At 32.4% G+C, this 20966-nt stretch overlaps 3 protein-coding genes across 13 annotated transcripts; 1 reads left to right on the forward strand and 2 right to left on the reverse strand.

Moving 5' to 3' along the window:
* Positions 1–5321: 5321 nt before the first annotated feature.
* On the forward strand, positions 5322–9440 carry LOC107898519 (uncharacterized protein At1g10890). 9 transcript variants are annotated; one of them, XM_016823992.2, is made up of 8 exons: positions 5334–5450; positions 5607–5653; positions 5728–5837; positions 5931–6134; positions 7080–7298; positions 8423–8642; positions 8722–8784; positions 8884–9440. In XM_016823992.2, the coding sequence occupies exons 4-8, from the start codon at positions 5992–5994 to the stop codon at positions 9148–9150; spliced, it is 912 nt and encodes a 303-aa protein (XP_016679481.1). In that variant the 5' UTR covers positions 5334–5450; positions 5607–5653; positions 5728–5837; positions 5931–5991; the 3' UTR covers positions 9151–9440. The 9 variants fall into 9 exon arrangements, with proteins under 9 accessions (XP_016679479.1, XP_016679484.1, XP_016679481.1 ...); XM_016823991.2 differs by having other exon boundaries at positions 5749–5837; XM_041091008.1 differs by lacking the exon at positions 8722–8784 and having other exon boundaries at positions 5749–5837.
* Positions 9441–9512: 72 nt separating this feature from the next.
* Positions 9513–14985, reverse strand: LOC107898518 (phosphatidylinositol 4-phosphate 5-kinase 7). 2 transcript variants are annotated; one of them, XM_016823988.2, is made up of 10 exons: positions 14516–14985; positions 14097–14245; positions 12935–14011; positions 12639–12806; positions 12352–12517; positions 12048–12158; positions 11404–11591; positions 11136–11290; positions 10069–10237; positions 9513–9970 (listed from the first exon to the last, which is right to left on the reverse strand). In XM_016823988.2, the coding sequence occupies exons 2-10, from the start codon at positions 14189–14191 to the stop codon at positions 9688–9690; spliced, it is 2412 nt and encodes an 803-aa protein (XP_016679477.1). In that variant the 5' UTR covers positions 14192–14245; positions 14516–14985; the 3' UTR covers positions 9513–9687. The 2 variants fall into 2 exon arrangements, with proteins under 2 accessions (XP_016679477.1, XP_016679478.1); XM_016823989.2 differs by having other exon boundaries at positions 10069–10225; positions 14516–14973.
* Positions 14986–18496: 3511 nt separating this feature from the next.
* LOC107898517 (RNA demethylase ALKBH9B) lies at positions 18497–20705 on the reverse strand. 2 transcript variants are annotated; one of them, XM_041091009.1, is made up of 6 exons: positions 20416–20705; positions 19851–20225; positions 19627–19697; positions 19237–19547; positions 19084–19155; positions 18497–19014 (listed from the first exon to the last, which is right to left on the reverse strand). In XM_041091009.1, exons 1-6 carry the CDS (start codon positions 20585–20587, stop codon positions 18702–18704), a joined length of 1314 nt encoding a protein of 437 aa, XP_040946943.1. In that variant the 5' UTR covers positions 20588–20705; the 3' UTR covers positions 18497–18701. The 2 variants fall into 2 exon arrangements, with proteins under 2 accessions (XP_040946943.1, XP_016679476.1); XM_016823987.2 differs by having other exon boundaries at positions 19627–19712; positions 20416–20704.
* Positions 20706–20966: the final 261 nt, after the last annotated feature.

Genomic DNA, 20966 nt, shown 5'->3' on the forward strand with positions numbered 1-20966 from the left:
TTTGGAAAACGTAGCAAAAAATAAATTTAGAGGAAATAAAGTTTTAAATTTGTTTTCCAAAACAAGATCTTGAATGTGATATCTAAAATAATAAACGCTTAATTAGAATTTTACCTTTTCGATTCATTTAGGATGAGCGCTTCAACCGAATAGTCTTCTTCGTTATCCTCAAGCTCACATCTGGCAAATGTGGGCTCGCTTCAAATTAGAACTTTTCTTCGTTATCCTCAAGCTCACATCTGGCAAATGTGGGCTCGCTTCAAATTAGAATTTTTTTTAAAAAAATTACTAGTGGGTAATTTCGTAATTTCTCTAAATTTTTAGGTCAAATTATAAATAAAAAATATCTCTATAAATTATCTGAAATAATCTTTTTAGAGAATTTTCTCTCTACAACTTTCTCTTGAATTCAAGTATATATAAAATAATGACCCATTGCTCTCTTTATATAGAGAAAGTTTACAGAGTTCAATTATAATTAAACTTAATCACTTTAATATTAAATTAATATAATATTTATAGATAAACATAAAATTAAATTTAATATTAAACTATTAAAATAATATTATTTTTGAAATTGTTAATTTGAAATAAAATTCCCTGGTAGAGTTCCAGTAGGAGTGTAATTCTTACACTACTCAACCACCGAAGGCCAACTATCGTCGGCCATCGAGACGCTGCCGTTGCAGCTGCCGACACCATGGCTCCTGTGATGCAGGTGCGACTCCTTTATGCACTCCGAGTCAGTTCGGTTGCTACCAATTTGGTCCGAGTCAGTGATGACCTGACCGGTCAGGTATAGCCACTGGTTAGATTGTCAGCCTGGTATATGAAACCGGGTCCAATTTGATCAGTTTTTAGATCTTGGTCTTAGTTTTGGGCTCCCGGACCCAATTTACGACCCCATGTCCAATTTTCAAGTTCAATTACCCATTTAATCAATTGTCTGACTTCAAAATTAATTTTCAAAAATATCGTATTAATTTTAATTAATTTAAATTTACTTGATCAAAATTAATTTATCAAAAAATCACTTAGATTTTCTAAATTAATTTTTCAAGAAATTTTTTTAAACAAATTCTCTAGTTGAACTATTCTCACGACAACCTAATTTAATTCCACATCGAAGAAATTGACTCAATTAAATTATTTCTAAAATCGTAGAATTTTCTTCTGATTCAAATGCAGTCTGATCGAGCTTTTGTTGAGCTAGCAGAGGGATCAATCAGACATGTACAGTTAGACTCTAGTAATTGCAATTATATCCATAAGCATCGTTTCGGTAATTCATAATTACTTAATCATGGAGTCAGTCCACAATAAGTGTCATGATTGAAAACTCCTTATTGTATACTCTTTACGAAAACAATTTATCCAACTGTTTTGTCCAATGACCTCGTCATGTGTGTGTTACCCTCATATGATATCATTGATTTCTTTGAGTTAAATCCGTTCACTCAATACAATCTTATTTTATCCTATTGTCACCATTGTGTCTTCTTAATGATTAATATGATTAATGCCAACAAATGACTGTGATAAATTACTCGTTCGAGAATGAGCAACCCATGACCACGTTCCACATAATGTCAATGAGAATATATCATTAACTCTTTGATTGAGCTATGAATTCCACTGTTGCTAGTAAAGTCATGCCATACACAAGTCATGTACCCAACATACCGACTACGGGCTCGATCATCTTTAGAGCATAAGCCTCCACTTATATTAAAGCACATGAGTTGCATACGCATGGTCAATGACTATTTCAGGATTTAGGTAAATCACACCATGAATGTCACAAGTGAATTAATTGACAAACAAATTTAGAATTAATTCATCTTGGTTTCAATCCAACGTATCATTCTACCAATGAATACATTTATGCTTTTACCTGTGGAGTCAACTGCTCCGATAGCCAAGACCAGCCATCTCCCCAATTGAAATTGTAGACGACATAATAATCCTTCTCAGTATTTGAATCAAATGTTCACTTCAATTCTTTTACGGGATTACAGACTTATTTAGATTATCTACAGAAGTAAGTTGTCTTCCTCGCAATGTAAATGTCCTTACAATGTCACTTATCTTCAGTTTGAACTTAGACAATCAATGAGCTAATATTTGCTTGTCACAAATTTGCTATGCATGCAAAAAATAAAGGACATAAATACAAAAGACATAATAGTGAAATGTGAAATTAGCTTTATTTATTTATTCATCGTTCAAATAAATAGAAAACAGTTACATGTTTACTACAATATGGGCACATTTCCCAACAAGGAGGGTTCGGGCCGTCACAATGGTGTTACGGTGGAGTTCTCAATTTCGGGATGTGGAGTTGTTCATGCGATTCGGGGTGTTTTGCTTAGCAATAACACTACTTCCTTAGTTGTCGATTTTTTTTACTATTGGTTGCAACTTCATTTCTTTTATTTTGAGCTGTTGTTATAGTTTTTTTTTCATATTCTTTTAATATTTATGTTCGAGATTCGTAGTTACCATTTTTCAATAATATCATTTCTAAAATTCGAATTTATATTTCTTTTTAGGAATACACTATATTTTATCACCACACTTATCATTTGATGATATGTTGTTTTACTTTGCTTCATTTTAATGAAGGCATCTTTTTCATTTGATGATATAATTGGTTTACCTCATGAAGAATTTACATTGAAAAAAGTTGGATGCTTTGACAATATCAAATCATGGCTTTACTTTTCATCGATTCCAATCCTTCATCGAGATAAAGTGGAAAAAAAAAACAATTTGGTTATTTTTCTTTTAAATTTTTTAGCTAAATGGATTTATACAAAAGATTAATTAAATGAAGAAAGAAAAATAAAGAACAAGTTTTTATTATAATTTTCGACTTTTTGCTTAGATAATAGTTATATATTCTTTTATATAACATTGGGTAGAAAATAGGAGTAACACAGTTTGAATTTGTGCTATACGGATGGTGAAATTATTTTATGGACCATTTCCACCACATCATTCATAGTCATTTTTAAATTATTTAATGACATTTCAGTAATTTTTTACATGTTATTGACACATAATTTTGATAATTTTTTCACCATGAACCCTAAACTCTAAATCTCAAACTTCAAATCCTGAGCTTCAAATCTTGAACCATGAATATCGAACTCCAAACTCCAAACCCTAAATCCCAAACACAAACTCGAACCCTAAACCCATTTAGGATTCAAAATTCGAGTTTGGTTTTGGGATTCAAAATTCAAGGTTTAAGATAAAAAATTACCAAAATTATATGACAATGACATGGAAAAATTATTGAAAATGTCATTAAATAATTAGAAAATAGACCATGGATGATGTGGTGAGAAGGGTTTATGGAATAATTTATCAAACAAATGTATGATAAAACAAGTTAAGACAATAAGTGTATATTCTTTTTATTATTCTTAAATTTAGAATTTAATCTTTTTCGCTTTAATTTATAATAATTTATTTTTTTATATTTTTTATTATGTTATAATAGCTTTAAATTAATAATATCATTAGTTATTGTAGTTAAAATGATCGTATCAATTTAGCATCAAATTATAACAAATTGAAATAGAGATGCTAAATTCCAATTTCCAACATAGTAGAGGACTAAAACCATAATTAAACCTACTTTATATGATTCTCCACCCAGCAAGCTTTCTTTTATCACTAGAATTATTCGCTATCTAGAGCCGTGTAACATTGATCCATCGATAATTGAAGACCCAACGAAGCTCTTTTCAAAGGCAATGGCAGCCATGGAAGAAAAAGAAGCCGAAAAAGCCATGCAAGAAGGCGAGGATTATCTTCACTCAGTTATGGAAACTGCAATGGATGAATTCAGGAAGTTCGAGGATGAAATGGAACGCATGTTAATGGCTGAAAATAGTCTGCAAAAGAAAGCTAAAAGAATGGGGAATTCGATGGAAAAAGCTGCAAATTGTCCCTCCAAAAAATCTGCCATGAAAGGACCTTCATTTAGAAGCAAAGCTCATCCTTGATGAAAATGGAAAATGAAAATTTCCCTTTTTCGTATTTACGTGTGTGATTAAAAGGGGCTGTTTATGGGTTTTTCTTTCATTGCATGTGATTGTTGCTTTGCATAGAGAACTCTGTAAAAACCATGTTCTCCCGGGAATAAGAAACCTTTTACCGCTCAATTTAGCTGTTAATGTTTAATTTTTTTTTCAAATTCGCGATTATTTCTTTTTGTTTTAATTAAATTTAATTATTAATCTTTTAAAGGAAGTGAAATCATTTTTCTAACGAGAATATTGACTAAAATATTAATTTTCTAATATTATTGGTATGACAACTTACGTGATAATTCCTGTATATTTCATGTTGACATATCATTATTTGTTTTATATGTCACAATAACTACTAATATAAAACATTAGTGTGTATGATCCCGTTACCGAACAACTTCCATTTTCGCTGGAAACCTAGCTTATAAGAAATGTTATAATTATATTAATGTTAAATTATTACAATTTAAAATAGTCACTTAACTATTTGATTTTTTTTTATTTTGGTCAATGGGAAAATGACGTGGCTACATTTAAAATTTCCATAATAGTAAATTTAACCCTCAACATTTATTCATCGTGTTAATTTAGTTTTGATTCTAAAAAGTTTAACTCTCAACGTCTAGACATTGTGGTTTTTTTTTTCAGTTTTGCTTTTTTTTTGTGACTCTTTCATCTATAAAGCTAAAAAACAATTCTGTAAACTAAATTTAATCGGAAATATACTAAAAATGGAAACACTTGAATATCCAAGATAATGAATTTTATTTTTTTCTCATTATTTTAAAATTAACCCTCGATGTCACAAATAAAAGTAAAATTATAAAATGTGTAAAATGTTAAGGGTTAAATTTTTTTAAAATTCAAGACTAAATTGACATAATGTATAAATGTAAAGTGTTAAAATTATGTCAATTTTAAAAGCTGTCAAGTTATCTTTTCATTAGTAATTATTAATTTAATGATGGATGAAAAAAAAAATTCAAATAGTTGAATGATCATTTTGTTACTTTTTATAGTTGGTTGGCAAAAAAGAAATTTACTAATAGTTGAATGACTATTACTGTAGTTTACCCAAAAATTAAATAATAAAGGGTAAATACCCAATTATAAGTTTTTTATTTTATTTTCTATATTAAAAAATTTAAAACTTAAAAAAAATTCAGTCAATATTTTTCAATGTCTATTTACCACCTTTGCGTTTCTCCAATGAGATCTTTCCACGTCAACATTTGGACAGTGTCCTAATAATATTTCACTTTTCTGATAAATAATATTTATAATTATAAATATTATGCTGTTTCCAATAATTATTATTAAACCCTAAAATAATATTGAAGGCAAATGCAGAAACTTTCCGATCAGATCAGAAGTTAAGATATTTCATAAAATTCATCCAAAGTACCGGTACTGAATTTTTATTCGCTTAGTTTGCCTCATCTAATTTTTAATTGGCGTACACGATTTTTGTTTAATTTCTCCAATTAGGGTTTGGTTCTAATTTTGCTATATATATGTTTTACTTTTTTAATTAATTTAAAATTTTTAATTATTTAATGTCAGTTTCATGTGAAGGATGATGTCTGAAGAATTTCGATATTGGTTCGCAGGTTGGCCTGCTCTAGGGTTTATTCTATTATCTTAAAATCATCTGTTTTACTTTTCGTTTTGTTTGTTTAACTAGAAAATCCGGGAAATTTTTTAGAGAAACAAGAAGGGAATGTCGAAAGACGAAATCTTATCTATTAAGCTGATAATTTTATTTTTTCCGCTCAGCAATATTGGAATTTTCAGGTCAAATTGATTACAGATGAATCCAAGTTTATTCTTTTTAGTTTCTTTAAATGATTATCGTATTGACTTAGCGATAAATATTTCAATTTGCAGGAGAAACGTTTGAATATTGAAACAGATATTGCTTAAGGTTGAGGTTGTTAACTGATAGCAGATGCCTCGAGATATGTCAAGATTGCGATCTCGCTCACCCTCTTATAGGCGTCGACAATCGCGGTCTCCTGTAAGGCATAGGTACGGGAGGAGAAGCCGAAGGGATAGAAGCCTATCGCCATATTCATCTTATTCTAATAGCAGGTGATCCCGTTTATATTCATGCTGTTTATGTTAATTTGTTAATGTACGAGATACTGTAAGGAATTTTGTAAGAAAGGTTGGAACACTGGAATTATTCTTGCGGATTGGAATTACAAATTCTTCAAGTTTATGTGTAAGCAGCCTGTACTTATTTGTATATCTTTTGGTGCTCTTTCGGATTTACTGAAAGGCTATGTAGCTTGCTTTCCGTTTACAATTATGATCATATTTTTTAGAATCAGATCCTAGACAAGAATATGGTAATGAGTGGCAATTAGATTTCTGAATGCGCTAAATTTGAAGGTGCTGCTGCGGTTGAGGATGTGGTGTTGGCTTTTTGTAGAACAGGGCTTTCAGTTTCATTTACATTGCAGTTAAACATGTTTTGTTATGCGTGTGGTGCTTTTCTGTACAGATGGCTTCACTGTCTGACTTCCTTGAGTACATTATTATATATTTATGTTTAATAATCACCCTTCTGATAAAGAAGTGTTGCTGAATTATTCCAGTAAAGTTTGATGGTGTATTATTAAATATCTTCCATGAAATTATCAATGTCTCGGTGAGCATTTGATGTGTGAGGAACTTTCCTTTTGCTTGGGAAAATGGAAATATCAAATGTGCTAAATACAAATAGATTTGGAGCAAAGTATAGAGAATTCTATGACAGTGATAGGAAGCATGCTCTTCGTTAGAACATTAAAGACAAAGTTCTTCCCATCACTTGAGATGGGTGCTGTGGGTTCCTTTCGTTGCTCGAATGTAACATTTTCTTCTTCATGTCATAAATGACGGAGCTCAATGCTTATCTTAACAATGTATGAGGTAACTGTATATGCTTTTATATTTATCATGCTAGATGGTGAGCTTTATTCATTCTTAGTTTGTGTAGCTAGTATGCCCAAATGTTATTGCTGTTGCTCAATAATTTGTGTTGCTGTACAGAAGAAAGAGTCGTTCCATTAGTCCACGGCACTACAAAAGCCGTTCTCCCTCTGCAAGACGTCATAAAAGTCGTTCTCCAATTCCAAAGCGTTATAAGAGGCAAAGAAGTACGAGTTCTTCATTGTCTCCTACTCATAAATCACCTAGCCCAAATCTTGGGTCAATAGACTGCAAAAATGCTTGTGAGGAACTGAAAAAAGAAGAGGAAGAGAGGAAAAGGTATATCGTATGCTGTCATATTTATTCAGCCTATTTTATTTTTTTTCCACTGTTCTTGTAGATCTTCTTGAATTATATCCATTCTGGTTTTTTATTTTTGCTACATTTTCCAAATTTATTGATTTTATTGATATTTGGGTCCATCAACTATTTGGTGGAAGTTGATATATTATTGTATAGTTTTTGTGATAACAATATGATATTTGGTTTACTAGGATGATATAACCACAAATCATATGGGAGACATGATACAGTGATAGCAAGCTTAATGTAGTTTGTTAGGTCTTGCCAAAATCTGAACTCTTTTCCAGGCCTTAATTTCAATCTTGGCAAAGAGCATTCAGTTGCATGTACACAAACCCCTTCGCCTTACCTACCGAATTGTGATACATTTTACCAAAACCTTGGTTTATGGGCTACTTTGTACAACTCATGGAAGTTTGCTTCCACAGAATATACAAAGAAAAACCACAGAGAGAGAATTGTCTATGTGCTTGCCATTGTAGAACACCGAGAGAAATGTTTGTGCTGTCCGAGCATCTTAATTCTGTTGGTTTTGTAATTTACAGTGAAAGTCATTCTGACTAAATGTTTTAAGTTGAATATTGTTTGCCATCCATAAAAACAGGATGATATCTGTAAAAAGATACAAGCTCTTCTTGTCAAAACTGTATTTTGATGCGATGTTTGAAGTATTACAATGATTAGTTATAAAATTGCGCAAGTTACTTGATATTCTTCTCCACAGGATTTTCTGAAGGAAGATACCGCTATAATTCAACTTTGTTATATTTGATAATCTGATTGGATGCACCTTTATCTACTGTTCACCAGTTTTGTAACTCTTTTGTTTGGATCAGGTTCGATTAGAGGTATGCCTTAAAAGCATAGCATATTTTTAGTGCCTTGTCGTCGTGAAGGTTAGTTTGCCCGTTTATTATAGTTACATAGTGCATCAAGAAAGATGGTGAGAGAAACAAAGAGAAAAGAGAGAACATGACATGTCAGCTGCTTTTTTTGTACTGTTGTTTGGTTTTGGAAAGATATCTGTAATGAAAGGTTGCAGCATATTTCCCTGAATGCGTGCCGTCATTTTCCTGCTTGACATTTCTTTTGTTTTCCAGGCGTCAACAGGAAGCAGAGTTTAAACTCATAGAAGAAGAGACTGCTAAGAGAGTGGAAGAAGCAATTCTAAAAAAGGTTGAAGAGAGATTGAATTCTGACGAAATCAAGCAGGAAATTCAGAAGCGATTAGAGGAGGGACGGAGAAGACTTAATGATGAAGTTGCAATTCAACTTGAAAAAGAAAAGGAAGCTGCCCTTCTCGAGGCTAGGCAAAAAGAGGTAATATCTAAGACACAAGCGTTTGTTTCAATTTTTCTTGTGAATGCATATCTGATCACCGAATCCTCAATTGTCCCAGACACATGTATTTTTGTACAGGGGGAGAGAAAGAATACATTATTTTCCTCATATAATATTCAATGTACGATGACAGTGTTTATTAATTTTATCTCACTAGCTTCTAGCTGTGACTATTTTCATGCTATTTTATGATCAACCTCAACTGATTTTATTAAAACAGGAGCAAGCTCGAAAAGAGAAAGAGGAGTTGGAAAAGATGCTCGAAGAGAACCGGAAGAGGGTGGAAGAAGCTCAAAGAAGGGAAGCACTGGAACAGCAGCGAAGGGAGGAGGAACGGTATCGAGAACTAGAGGAGCTTCAAAGACAAAAGGAAGAGGCAATGAAAAGGAAGAAGCAACAGGAGGAGGAAGAACGTTTAAACCAGATGAAATTACTGGGAAAGAACAAACTGCGACCGAAGTTGTCTTTCGCGCTCGGTTCAAAATGATAGAATCCGAAAAGTTTTTACTCTATGTTGTAATATTTGTGTTGTCTGTCCAGTTTTGAAGTTGAATTCTATTACGGCTTGCTTGGGGTTCAGACTCAAAAGCTGGGGATAGAGTTGCTAAGAGTGAAGCTCTTGACTGGGTAAGTTGGGGCTAGTTTAGTATTGGTGCCCAAGAAAAAGTTTTAGGTTGAAATATATTTTGATTGTTAGAATGTGGGATGAAAAAAATACTTAGTAATGCTGTGAAAAAAAATGTTTATGAGAATAATAAAGTTATCATTATTCCAAAATCATTTTGAGTTTTTGACATGGGTTGTTAAATCACACACATTCAAACACATATATATAAGTACATACAGAGGGAGAAGAATGTAAAACTCATTTACTAAGAACTATACCATGGGAGTATACAACAACAGGCGCAGACAGTGATAATTTTATACAAGTGTAAAAAGAATTGTGTCAAAAAGACAAAAAAAAAAGTAGAAAAGGAATGAAAAAGCAATGGAAAGGAGATGAAATATTTACAATTTGTGTTCATGGTTGTTCAGGGAAAACTTTTTGTTTCAAGAAATTGGTGAAACGATTAGCATACAGCTCGGGTTCCACGACAGATATTGTCGTGGGGCCAAATTTCACTGATTTGTATGCATGCTCTGCCTTTTTCTTTGCATTGTATTCCTGTAAAATATCAATAATTCCCATATAGAGAATCACATCATATACCTCAAAGAGTTCGACTTCGGCTGAATCGGACTCATCTTGGGGAAGCTTGTGATTAGCCCGTGCCGGCATGTTTACTCCTAATTGCACCCGTAACCTGAGTAAAATGCAGTCGGCCGACTGAATAAAATGACTCTTGCTAATAACTGAAAAAAAAGCAATCTCCATATTCAGAATGATAACGAAAGCAGCTACCTTCCAGTACCAGGCACCAAAATATCAACTTCCTGGTTGCCCAAAGAGAAAGCTCGTAATGCTCTTCCTCTAATGTGAGGACCTGGGTCGGTGTTAACAGAGCTGGGTTCATGGGCAAGTAGCACGAAGCCTTTTGATGGAAACAACACTTCACCATCTGCGGTCAGACATAGTGAAAGCATAACATAAGGTGCATACTATTCGATAAATTGATAATATGAAAACAAAGGAACCCAAGATTGGGAAGTAGAGACGGAAAAGAAATATAAAAGTTATTCCTAGAGTTCAAAAGGGGATCACATGTCTACTATCTCGGGCTTTCCAGTCGCAGTTGTATATCACATGCACTGGCATATTCTTATGCTCGGTTTGGTGATGACTCATGCAAAGAACTAAAGAGTTTGATTCATTAGTTTTTATTATTATTTCATTATGGTTTAGGCAAAATGAATCTAAGTCGTTAAAAATGAGACATTACCGATTTAATGTTAGATTATATAAGAACTAAGAAGTACTGAGATTATCCCCTATATTACCAAAGTTTGGCAGTGTTGGAAATATCAAATTACCGACTCAAGGGAAAGCTGTTGAACTAAACACGATATGTGAGATTACCCGATCCAAACGCCCCCTATAGTATCTTATTTTCTAAGTTGGTTGACTATCAGAACCACATAAATATAACCAAAAGCATCCAAGAGAGCAGAACTCTAGTATCATGTAAATTTTCTTCCATAGTGCACCTCAGCTTACTTCAAGTGCTTGAGGGCCAAATCTAGGAAAAGGGTCAGCACAACTACTGTCTCATTACATTTTTCTGGTATGACCAAGGTATCCTCCATGTCTGTTTTTCGGTCTATGAAGACTAATCCTTTCGGGGTTCATCCCCCCCTCCCCCCAAAACAGAGAGTGCAATGTGCCTTACCAATGCATTTAACACTTGCTAGTAACTCCCAAGTTATTTTAATATTACAGTATAACTACTTCCTTCCCACCTTTTGCACACCATCACATAAACCAAGCCATATAAATAACATAAAATGATCAAATGAGAAAGAGGAACCTACCTTGGCCAGCAGGTGAGCTTTGCATATTAGGCGAAATGTTAGGAGGTTCTACAAGGCCGTCAAGTGGCTCAGGAGCTCTAAAATGTAAACCTAAAAGAAGGCTATAATCAATTATCTGTTGAGATTTCAAGAATGCACAATCGTCGGCAATTTGGCTGCAATACAAGCAAAAAGAACATTTATGGTTAAATATAACCCACCAATTATGAGAAAATCATAGTATCACTGCAGAAGATGATGTTATATAAGATGAAAATAAGAAGCTTACTCAAAAAGGAACTCCCGCAATGATTTGTCCATGTGAAATTCATATGACAAATCAAGATCTTTCAAAGTAGTGTTTTCATGAATTTTATCTTTATCTGTAATTCTTCCATGAGTTGATCCCTTTAGATCATAACGACGATGAATTCGTAGCTCCGTGCAAAACATATTCCCCATAACCACAAAGCGCACCTAGAAGCATAACACTTATCATAAGCCAGGCACATTGCTATATATAAGCTAAGACGGTAAAAGTATCATGGAGGCCCCCGTACTAGGAGTCGGATTGCATTTTGCCTTCTCGACTCAAAAAAAATGGGTAAACTAGTCCCTGTATATTAAATCAAAGAGCAAATTGGTTCTTTTTGTTAAATATTTCATTCATTTGTACTGTTAAAAACTGATGTGATCAACGGAGTAGCTAAACAATGACAAGCGACGTGCCACATGTACCTCATGCTGACGTGCAAGGACTAATTTTTAATAGTATAAATGGATAAAAATTTTAACATACCGGTTTGCTCTTTGATCTAATGTACAATGACTAATTTGACTATTTTTTGAGTAGAGGGGTAAAACGCAATCTGACTCCTCGTATAAGGGCCTCTGGTAAATTTACCAAGCAAACACAGATGGATGAACAGATACCTTCCTTTTCCCCGGTAAAGTTATCCGGTGAAGCCCAAAAAACTTTGTTATGAGAGTATTTTCATGTTCTTTGACATGATTGTGATATTTAGGCAGCATCTTGAGTAAAACCTATAAAGAAGAAAATTACATACATAACATAGAGGACATCCGTCATGGTGTAACGTTATCTTCGCCAAGTCATCGGTTTGTTTGTGCAGTGAAAGAAAATGGCAGATCCTACTTTTAAATTACATGCTCGATATATATATATATATATATAACTTAGCAGATACAATGCATGAAAAGCTATACAGATTCAAACCTTGAGTTCGGATTTTTTCAATGTCTTAATCACAAATTTATCATCATGAGATAGATAGAAAAGACTGCCACTTTTCCCTGGAGAAGAAATCTCGGTCAGGCCATCATCGCCACAAATGGACATCATGTACTCAGCTGCATCTAGCTTGAACAACTCTCTCAAATGCCTGTAAACATAATGCAACAATATATACAAGGAATAATATCATAAACATGCTTGATATATATATATATGTCCACCAATAAAAATCAATCATCAAAGGTGTGGTGGCAATATTATTTTAGTACCTGAAAACCATGGGACAGTAATCCTTCCAGTAGAAATCAATTGATTTGTGTGGAGGGGTAAATTGTGAACCCTTTTTAGGGAAAAACATAGTAATTCTAGCTCGATCACCAAAATCAGCTGCTCGAACCTCACGCTTAGGCACTGGTGTTATCTTACCGACAGTATACCTGAGAACTTCAAATCAAGCATTTTATAACATGCAATAAAAGCTAAAGGTAATATATATTATGTATATAACAAAAATAACTCTCACAAAAGATCAAGTAAAGGACATGGAGTATGCCAATCGGTTTACCTTATACCGAGTTGCAAATTAAGCATCAAATGATAACTGTTATGGCCTTTGAAAATGCCAACACATGAGCTCTTTTGTGTTTCTTTGGCATGAAATTTAGTTTTCTTTTCAGCTTTCTTTGATAATTTGTTGTAATCTCGTATTCTCTCTTTAATCATAACTCCTTGCATGTACTCCCTCTCGTAAATTACAGCCGTATTTTCTTGCAGTTCACTTTGGCCGGCATCGGAATCAAATGAGAATGTGCCTGAGGAATTATGGTGAACGAATTCTCTTCCGGAATCAGAAAGTCCAGAACTTTCAGCAGTCTTGCTTGACATTCGACCCGAACCTTTTAAAACTCCACTTACTAATATCTTTTCGGACAGGCTACGTTTAATACTCGGTTTCTTGACTATATGTTCTTCTAAATGTAGTGATGAACATTGTGGTAACGCGGTTTTATGGTCATTATCGTATCCCAGAGAGGTACAACACTTCTTTAAAGAGGGACGTTTACTTCCGGCAGGATAGAATAATCCTTTTCCGTCCTTAAGGCCCCTCGTCCATGCTCCGAAATAATATCCCCCATCTGCGTACTGATAAATTCCATTTCCATGACGGAAACCATTAAACCAACAGCCATTATAGTGATCACCATTTATCCATTCCATAACACCTCTACCGTGCATTTTTCCACGTTTCCAATTCCCGGTATATTTGTTTCCATTATTCCAAAAATATATACCTTTCCCTTCATGTTCCCCTTCTTTCCATTCTCCTTCATAAATATCCGAATTGGAATACTTCTTTTTTCCATATCCATGCCGTATATTCATCCTCCAATGCCCTTCGTAAATGGAACCATCGGAAGCTGTAAATGCACCAAAACCATGAAGGTAACCCCCCGAGATATCACCATTGTATTTTGCTCCCGACGGCCAAATTAACAATCCTTTGCCTGACATTTTCCCTGCTTCCCAATCACCATCATATACCGTTCCATCGGACCATGTATACTTTCCCTTACCGTGGGGAAGAATTTCCTTAAAATCACCAACATACAAATCTCCATTCGGGAAAGCCTTCTCATTAAGCCTACAAGAACAAAACAATTTACTTTTAACCCTAACGAAACACAATCTGAGCACACAAGATCTAGTGCCGAAGAGTATATAAATACCTTTCAACACTCTCCACATTGATGCATGATGAAGGACCGAGTTGTTCATTGTTTGCTTTAGACTCCTCATCAAACAGAGTCTTTAAACGAGTCATTCAAACGCTCGGATAACGAATTATCTACGCAGCCCTCACTTTTAACTTTTGAATCTGAAAAGGCAGTTCATTCACCCCCAAGTTAAAGTTAAACCACCCATTTTTGATCACCGGCTATCGAAATTGTAAACTTTAAATCAAAACACTTACACTCTACTTTTTATTACTATGAATAATCAATAACTCTTCTATTTCAAATAAAATCTATGATCATTGCCTCTTCTTTAACTATTTCTCTATCCCCATAACCTAAGAAATTCATAACTAAATCTCAAATATTGATATTACAAAACTGAAATTTAATTAAATCAAAGAAAAAAAAACCTGGAGTAGATGAAAAACCCAGATCCTTCTCCACCTCAACTGGACAGATTGATAACAACTCAAGAAATAAACGAATGAAAATAAGAACAACCGTAGAATTTATACACCATATAAATTAAAAGGGGCAAAAAGAAATAAATGAATTTAAATGATTATTATCAAAAAAATTCAAGCAGCCGACACTATGCCCTACGAATCTCTTCTTCTAGAATTGACACTTTATCTCTCTCGCTCTCGCTCTCGCTCTCAACTCCAAACTATTATTTTTTATAAATATTTTCCTAAATTTATGGACCATGGGTATCTCTTTTTTCTTCATTTATAATTAATATATATATATATGTTTATGAATTTACAGTTTGGGAAATCAACAAAGTTTGAAACTTTGAAAAGACAAAACAGAAAAACTTCGTTTTCACTAAAAATGGTTTCTTTCTTTCTTTCTTCTGCTGCTATATTTTTGCGTTTGTGAACTGATAAACAAAGCAACCTCAAAAAAAAAAAAGACAAAAAGGGGAACAAATTTAGCCACGTGTCTTACAGGAATAACTTGTTCGTAACATTTTGATTTGACGGCAGAGGATCAAGTGGGTCCCATGTGAAACGTGGCGATTATTTATTGGTGAAGGAAGTGAAAACAAAAAGGGTGTACCTGAGTTGTAGATGATTATTTTGGGACAGCCTTTAAAGTGGGTGCCACGATTACGGAAGGTATATAAACTTATGGGTTAATTCCATTATAAGTCCCTAAAATATGGTTTAGAGTTTAAATCAGTTTCTTCACTGCGAAATGTTTTAATCGAGTCTTCAAATTATCATTGTTTTATTAATTAGATCTTTTCATCAATTTCCCAATTATCTTGATCCATAAATAACAACCGATATATGTTGTGGACCATATTTAAAACATGTGTGCACTTACAACATGACGTAGTGTTTTCTGAATTGGTTAAGGTATCGATCCAGAGAGAAGCAAAAAATTAGTAGACCCGTGAATCAATACAGGCCAATTGAACTGAGATAAAACCATTGTAGGTGTATTTTATAATTATTTAATAATTTTTATTTAAAGTTTAAAGACTAATTTAAAATATCAGATATAGTTTAGGGACATTTAATGGCATTAACCCTAAAGATATAAAGCCTTAAACTGTGGGGAAAGGAGAGGTTGGTATTGTCTGCTTTGCGCAGTGAACAGCTTATATTACGTGTATGATTCCCTTTGTTTTATCACATGGGCCAGATTGAAAACTTTATCTTATTTTTTAAATAATTCCAATTTCCAAAGCCAAGATTTGAACTCTCTTTTTTTAATTTAATTTAATATTTAATAATGTTCATATTGCAGTTTTATTTTTATAAAAATGTGATAAATTAACATTTAAGCCCTAAATTTGTTAACTTTTCTCATGTTGGTCCACATTAGATTTGAAACTTGGCAGCTTTTTTCCAATTTGATCGTCGAACTTAAATTTTGTTAAGGTATGATTATAAGTCAGATTGTGCCAAACCATCACCTAAATTTAATAAAATTATAATTTCCTTATAAATTTTAATATATATTTTTTAATTTTTAGATTTTATATATTTTTTAAAATTTCAAGTTGTGTCATGTGAACGAAATCCAAATTTAAATATTAAATTGGGAAAAATTGACAAACATGGACTGCAAAAAGTTTAAAGATAAAGTTAAAAAATTTATCGGATAAATGTTGCATTACCCCTTTATAATAATTCAAGGCGCAATTTATTTTTAAAAATATATATTTATATCATTTTTAATTTAATATTTAATGATTTTATATATTTTTTATTTGTTAAATTTTAATATTTAATTATCTTAACATTATATTATAGTATTATGTATTATTATGAATTTAATTTTTATGTGTTATAAATTACATAATATATAAAAAATAAATAATATAAAATATTATAAATTTAAAAGCAGGTCGAGCCGGACCAGTTTTGGCCCAAGTTCAATCAATATTTTAAACGAGTCTAATTTTTTACCCAAACCCACTTTTCGGATTTAATATTTTTATCCAAATCCTCCCAAAATTTAGACGGACTTTCGGGCTTGGGTAATAACCTTACTCATGAACAAGTCTAGAAAAGACTTAATTGATATGATATTTTTACTTTAAATACTTGAATTATAGACTATCAATTATCAAGCAATTAACCTATTAATTTTACTCAAAATTTCTCTCTATATATTTATAATCTATAATTTATATAAAAACACGAGTTTAGAAAAAAATTTAAACCAACGAGAATGCCCTTTATTTTCTACCATATTACTAAATTGACATTTGAAAATATGTATAATTTAATTTAAAATTATTAGTTCTAAATTTATTTAAAAATAAGTTGAGATAATTTTATTGACTCTAAAATAGAATTATAACTTGAATAAAAGTTCAAGCATACTCATTACCAATAAATCAAAATAACTAACAATTAAGGCTAAATATTATTTTAAAAAATTCTGAATTATTTTTATTTTTATAAATAAATTTTTTATTTTCATATTTATTAACGTAATAAAATATAGTTATAACTTGAATAGAAGTTTAATTATATAAATAGAAATTGATTTTTTCTTTTAATTGTGACTTAATTAGTGTTAGAATTATAGATTAATTAAAGTTTATGTTTAGTAGCATCTAAGAAAAATCATCGGTAAAAAGAATGAAAATTGTTAGCTTTAATAAGTTAAAAGTATCTCAAAAAGAAATCTTCGAACGACAATGACACTAAAGAACACCGGTGAGATATGTAAAATCATTTTAATTGATGATGACATAATATAATATTATGTTAATTTTCAAATATTATTATGAGTTGTTTATTCCGTGCGAAACAAGTATTATGTTATATTTTGCATTTTTACAAACTAAATAATAAAATGGGAAGTTTATAATGGGATGTAATATACCATTTAAATATTTATGTATTGAGGAACATTTTTCCTACTGTTCTCTCAAATGGTTATAAAAAAAAAATGAAGTTACTTTATTCTCCAATTACTCTTTTAAATAAATAAATATCACTTTTTTTTATACAAAATAAATACCACTTTTTAATGGGTATTTTAAGTACATTAAATTTTTATCAATTTATCATGTATATATTTTTTAATACATATATTCTAAATTTGTTTAAACCTTTATCATGAAAGTTCTGTCATCGAAGAATATTTCAGTCACTTTCTTATTATACGAATGCATATATATTTGATATTATTTATATCCGTTTTTACAATTTATATTCGGGGTTTGTAGCTATCTTTCTTAATAATATCACTTTCAAGGGTTAAACTCGCGTTCTCTTTTTAAGAGTGCAATATATTTTATTAATGCCCGGCACGTTTTCATCTACATTCTTAATATATATTAGTTCTATGGTATAGACATTTTGTGAGTAAAAAAAATCACATGTGAATAATATATTTATAAAAATTGTAGTGTAAAATTAAATGAGGTATTGATTACAATGATTAAATTAAAAGTGTAAAATTCATATGACATAAGTTCAAATCCTATTATAGTATTATTTTACTAAAAACATGTAAAGACAAAAATAATCTCATATTAATATTTATAATTTTGTAAAAAAAATATTTTAATAATTTTTTAATCAAATTGGTGTCTGATTTACTCGTGACATCAACTCAGTCAGTAGATTAAATAGTGTGTACATATATGACAGAGATTCACTTGTACCAATGTAAAATTAAAATAAATTTACACACTTTCATACTTTTTAAATATTAATATTTGAATAATTCAACCGTCATATTTCATTTTTTATTTATATAAATTATGTATATTATGTATATTTCATTTTTTTAATTTATACTTTTACATATTTTAATCAATATCTTTTTATATGGTTTATATAAATAACTTCTAATTATTCAATATATATTAATATAAATAATCTTTTTAATCTCGCCTTTAAATCGAGATTAGTAGAGATATCGAATCAACTAAAAAACTTACATAAGCTTTACTTTTACAATGATGTACCTCCCTATATATGTAGTAACCAAAATTTAATAGCCTTTAAGGCTAAAACAAATGCAGGAAACTAGAAACTGTAACTTATAATGTCTTGAATGTATGAATGAGAAGTCTACAAAATCCAATTGTTACATTATCTATCCCAAAGAAAGAGCTTGTCATCGCCTCGATGCGCCTTTGCTTGCTTTACCGAGGGGAGGAAAATCGTCGTTTCCACATAGAAATGAATCATTCTTCGTTGTTTTAGTAGCTTCTTGATCGGATTTATCCTTGATTGCTTGATCATTTCGATGTTGGTTTTGTTGAACGATTGCCTTAACAAAAGAAGAATTTATAACCGGCTTTTGATGATGGCCTTGCGGAGCTGAAGAAGGAGAGACGATGAATGGTTTAATTCTTGATAATTCCGGATCAGGCAAAAAGTTGTATGGAAGTTTGCTTTCGTCCATTCTCCGGAATGTAATGGATATCCTGTATGATGAAATTGTTGAGCATACGGATATTCAAGATGATTAATCGGAAAAGATAAAGATCGGATACCTTTTCCCTGGAACAGCTGGGACACAATGCTTAGCAATGTCGGCTCCGTTGCCGTTTAGAATAAGCACAGATCTGCATACCCGAGCATTAGGTTAGAGCTGAGACAGCAATAATCAAATCGGTTCACATTCAGCAAAGGATATAAGAACATACCCTACAGGCAAAGGTATCGATACAGGTCCTGAAAACTCTCCCGGACTCACAATCTTCAAACTCGAACCGAAGAGAATATTGCATTGAGTCAAAAACGACACGGTGCAAAATGGCCTTAGAAAGTCATGGTGATCAATATGCGGAGGAATACAATCCCCTTCATTGTAAATGTTCACGATACAACTATTCGGAACACACATCGTAGGCAAAACATGCCATCTGACCATCCTTTTGATCATTTGCTTAAACAATGGGGGTAAAGGATCAACTTCTTCTCCTCTAAGGATCCCTGGCGGGTTCCCGATTTTATCCTGTCATATGAAATTCAGGACCAAAATGTGCAAAACCGAGGAAAATAAAGAACTAAAGAGTCGAAAGCTAGTAAATTACCACTGCATAGTTATAACAACAACCAAATTGTATCGTAACACGACCTTTACCGCGCATCCATTTCCTCGGTTCTGAATATGTACGTTCTACAAATATTCAAAATGAATTAATAGGAAAAGCAATACTACCATTCATGCTAATACTTGAGATAATCGGTTAATTCATAGCAAGCTATTTCGACCTAAAGTTCAATGAATCATATGAGTTCTAAAGCTTATTTATACCTCTAAGTTGCCCTTTTTGGCCCATACGTTGAAGATTATATACGCATTCTATGATCTTTTTCTGTTCTTCGGCATTGAAGACCTTCGTATGAAGCTCGAGTCCTTTAAGAACATTCATCGATTTACCGTTGATCTTCTCCATGTGAACGAAATCCTTTTTTCTTACAACTTGGGAGAATCTAATATGTTCCTTTTGTTCTTCAGACAATCCATTGTCTGAGGATGTACTTCCACTTCCACCAAGTCCATCATTAAGCAATATATCGGAATTCGCCGCCGGTGGCGGCGGCAGCGGTGTACGAGCTAGTTGTTTTCCGGTGACCGGATTTGATATTAGGGTAATATCTGAGGTCACAGTTGATTCGCTACCTCTTTCTGGAATTGAAACAACAATCAGATCATTACAAAATTCATATGTCAGAATCAATTGGGTTAAATTTTTTCCCTAGTAACATACATGCAATCAAAGTAAAATATAAAATTTTCCAAGAAAAAGTAAAAAAAAATTCCCAGAAAACTGGTTTTGAAAAAAAAAATATAAACAGTGAGATTCAAAGCAACTTACTGTTCAAGAGCTGATGAATTCGTTCCTCTAAAAGAGCCTCGCAGTGTTGACAAAAACCCTGAGATAAAACTTCAAGAAGCTCGTCGCGGTTCAGTGTCTTCAGTAACCCGATGGTGCCAGTTCGGCCGGCGGAGTCGGAGTCGGTCAATTTTCCGGAGATATCTCCGGCCATCGGTGCCGCCACTTTAAAAAACAAAGAAAGACCGAAGAAAGAACAATGAAATAAGAAAGATTTACGGACAGTACGTACAGAAGAGAAGTTAGATTTTAGTTCGAAATAGGGGAAGTAAATTCGCGTGTTTCTCGGATTTATCTAAGTGATTTAAGCAGTTAAAAGTGATACACGCATTATTGACGTTAAGGGTTTTTACTTTTTATCTTTTACGCAGTAAAAAAGTCAAATTGTACTTTTGGTCCCCGTATTTATGTCAATTTGTACTATTGATCATATAATATACATGGAATCTATGTACTTCAATTTGATGCAAAAGTTGAACTCGCTTCCTGACGTGTTCATGAGTTGGGTTAGATTGGATTAGGGTTGAATTTAA

This window comes from Gossypium hirsutum, chromosome D04 (genome assembly GCF_007990345.1).
Source record: "Gossypium hirsutum isolate 1008001.06 chromosome D04, Gossypium_hirsutum_v2.1, whole genome shotgun sequence".
NCBI lineage: Eukaryota > Viridiplantae > Streptophyta > Magnoliopsida > Malvales > Malvaceae > Gossypium > Gossypium hirsutum.

Coding starts and splice junctions, on each gene's coding strand:
- LOC107898519 (XM_016823990.2), top strand. CDS start 5,992: ATGCCTCGAGATATGTCAAGATTGCGATCTCGCTCACCCTCTTATAGG. Junction 6,135..7,079: donor TCATCTTATTCTAATAGCAG/GTGATCCCGTTT, acceptor GTTGCTGTACAG/AAGAAAGAGTCGTTCCATTA. Junction 8,643..8,721: donor TCGAGGCTAGGCAAAAAGAG/GTAATATCTAAG, acceptor CAATTGTCCCAG/ACACATGTATTTTTGTACAG.
- LOC107898518 (XM_016823988.2), bottom strand. CDS start 14,191: ATGACTCGTTTAAAGACTCTGTTTGATGAGGAGTCTAAAGCAAACAAT. Junction 12,518..12,638: donor TACTGTCCCATGGTTTTCAG/GTACTAAAATAA, acceptor TTATGTTTACAG/GCATTTGAGAGAGTTGTTCA. Junction 9,971..10,068: donor TTGGTGCCTGGTACTGGAAG/GTAGCTGCTTTC, acceptor CATTTTACTCAG/GTTACGGGTGCAATTAGGAG.
- LOC107898517 (XM_016823987.2), bottom strand. CDS start 20,587: ATGGCCGGAGATATCTCCGGAAAATTGACCGACTCCGACTCCGCCGGC. Junction 19,156..19,236: donor TCGATACCTTTGCCTGTAGG/GTATGTTCTTAT, acceptor TCGGGTATGCAG/ATCTGTGCTTATTCTAAACG. Junction 19,015..19,083: donor CCAGCTGTTCCAGGGAAAAG/GTATCCGATCTT, acceptor TTCATCATACAG/GATATCCATTACATTCCGGA.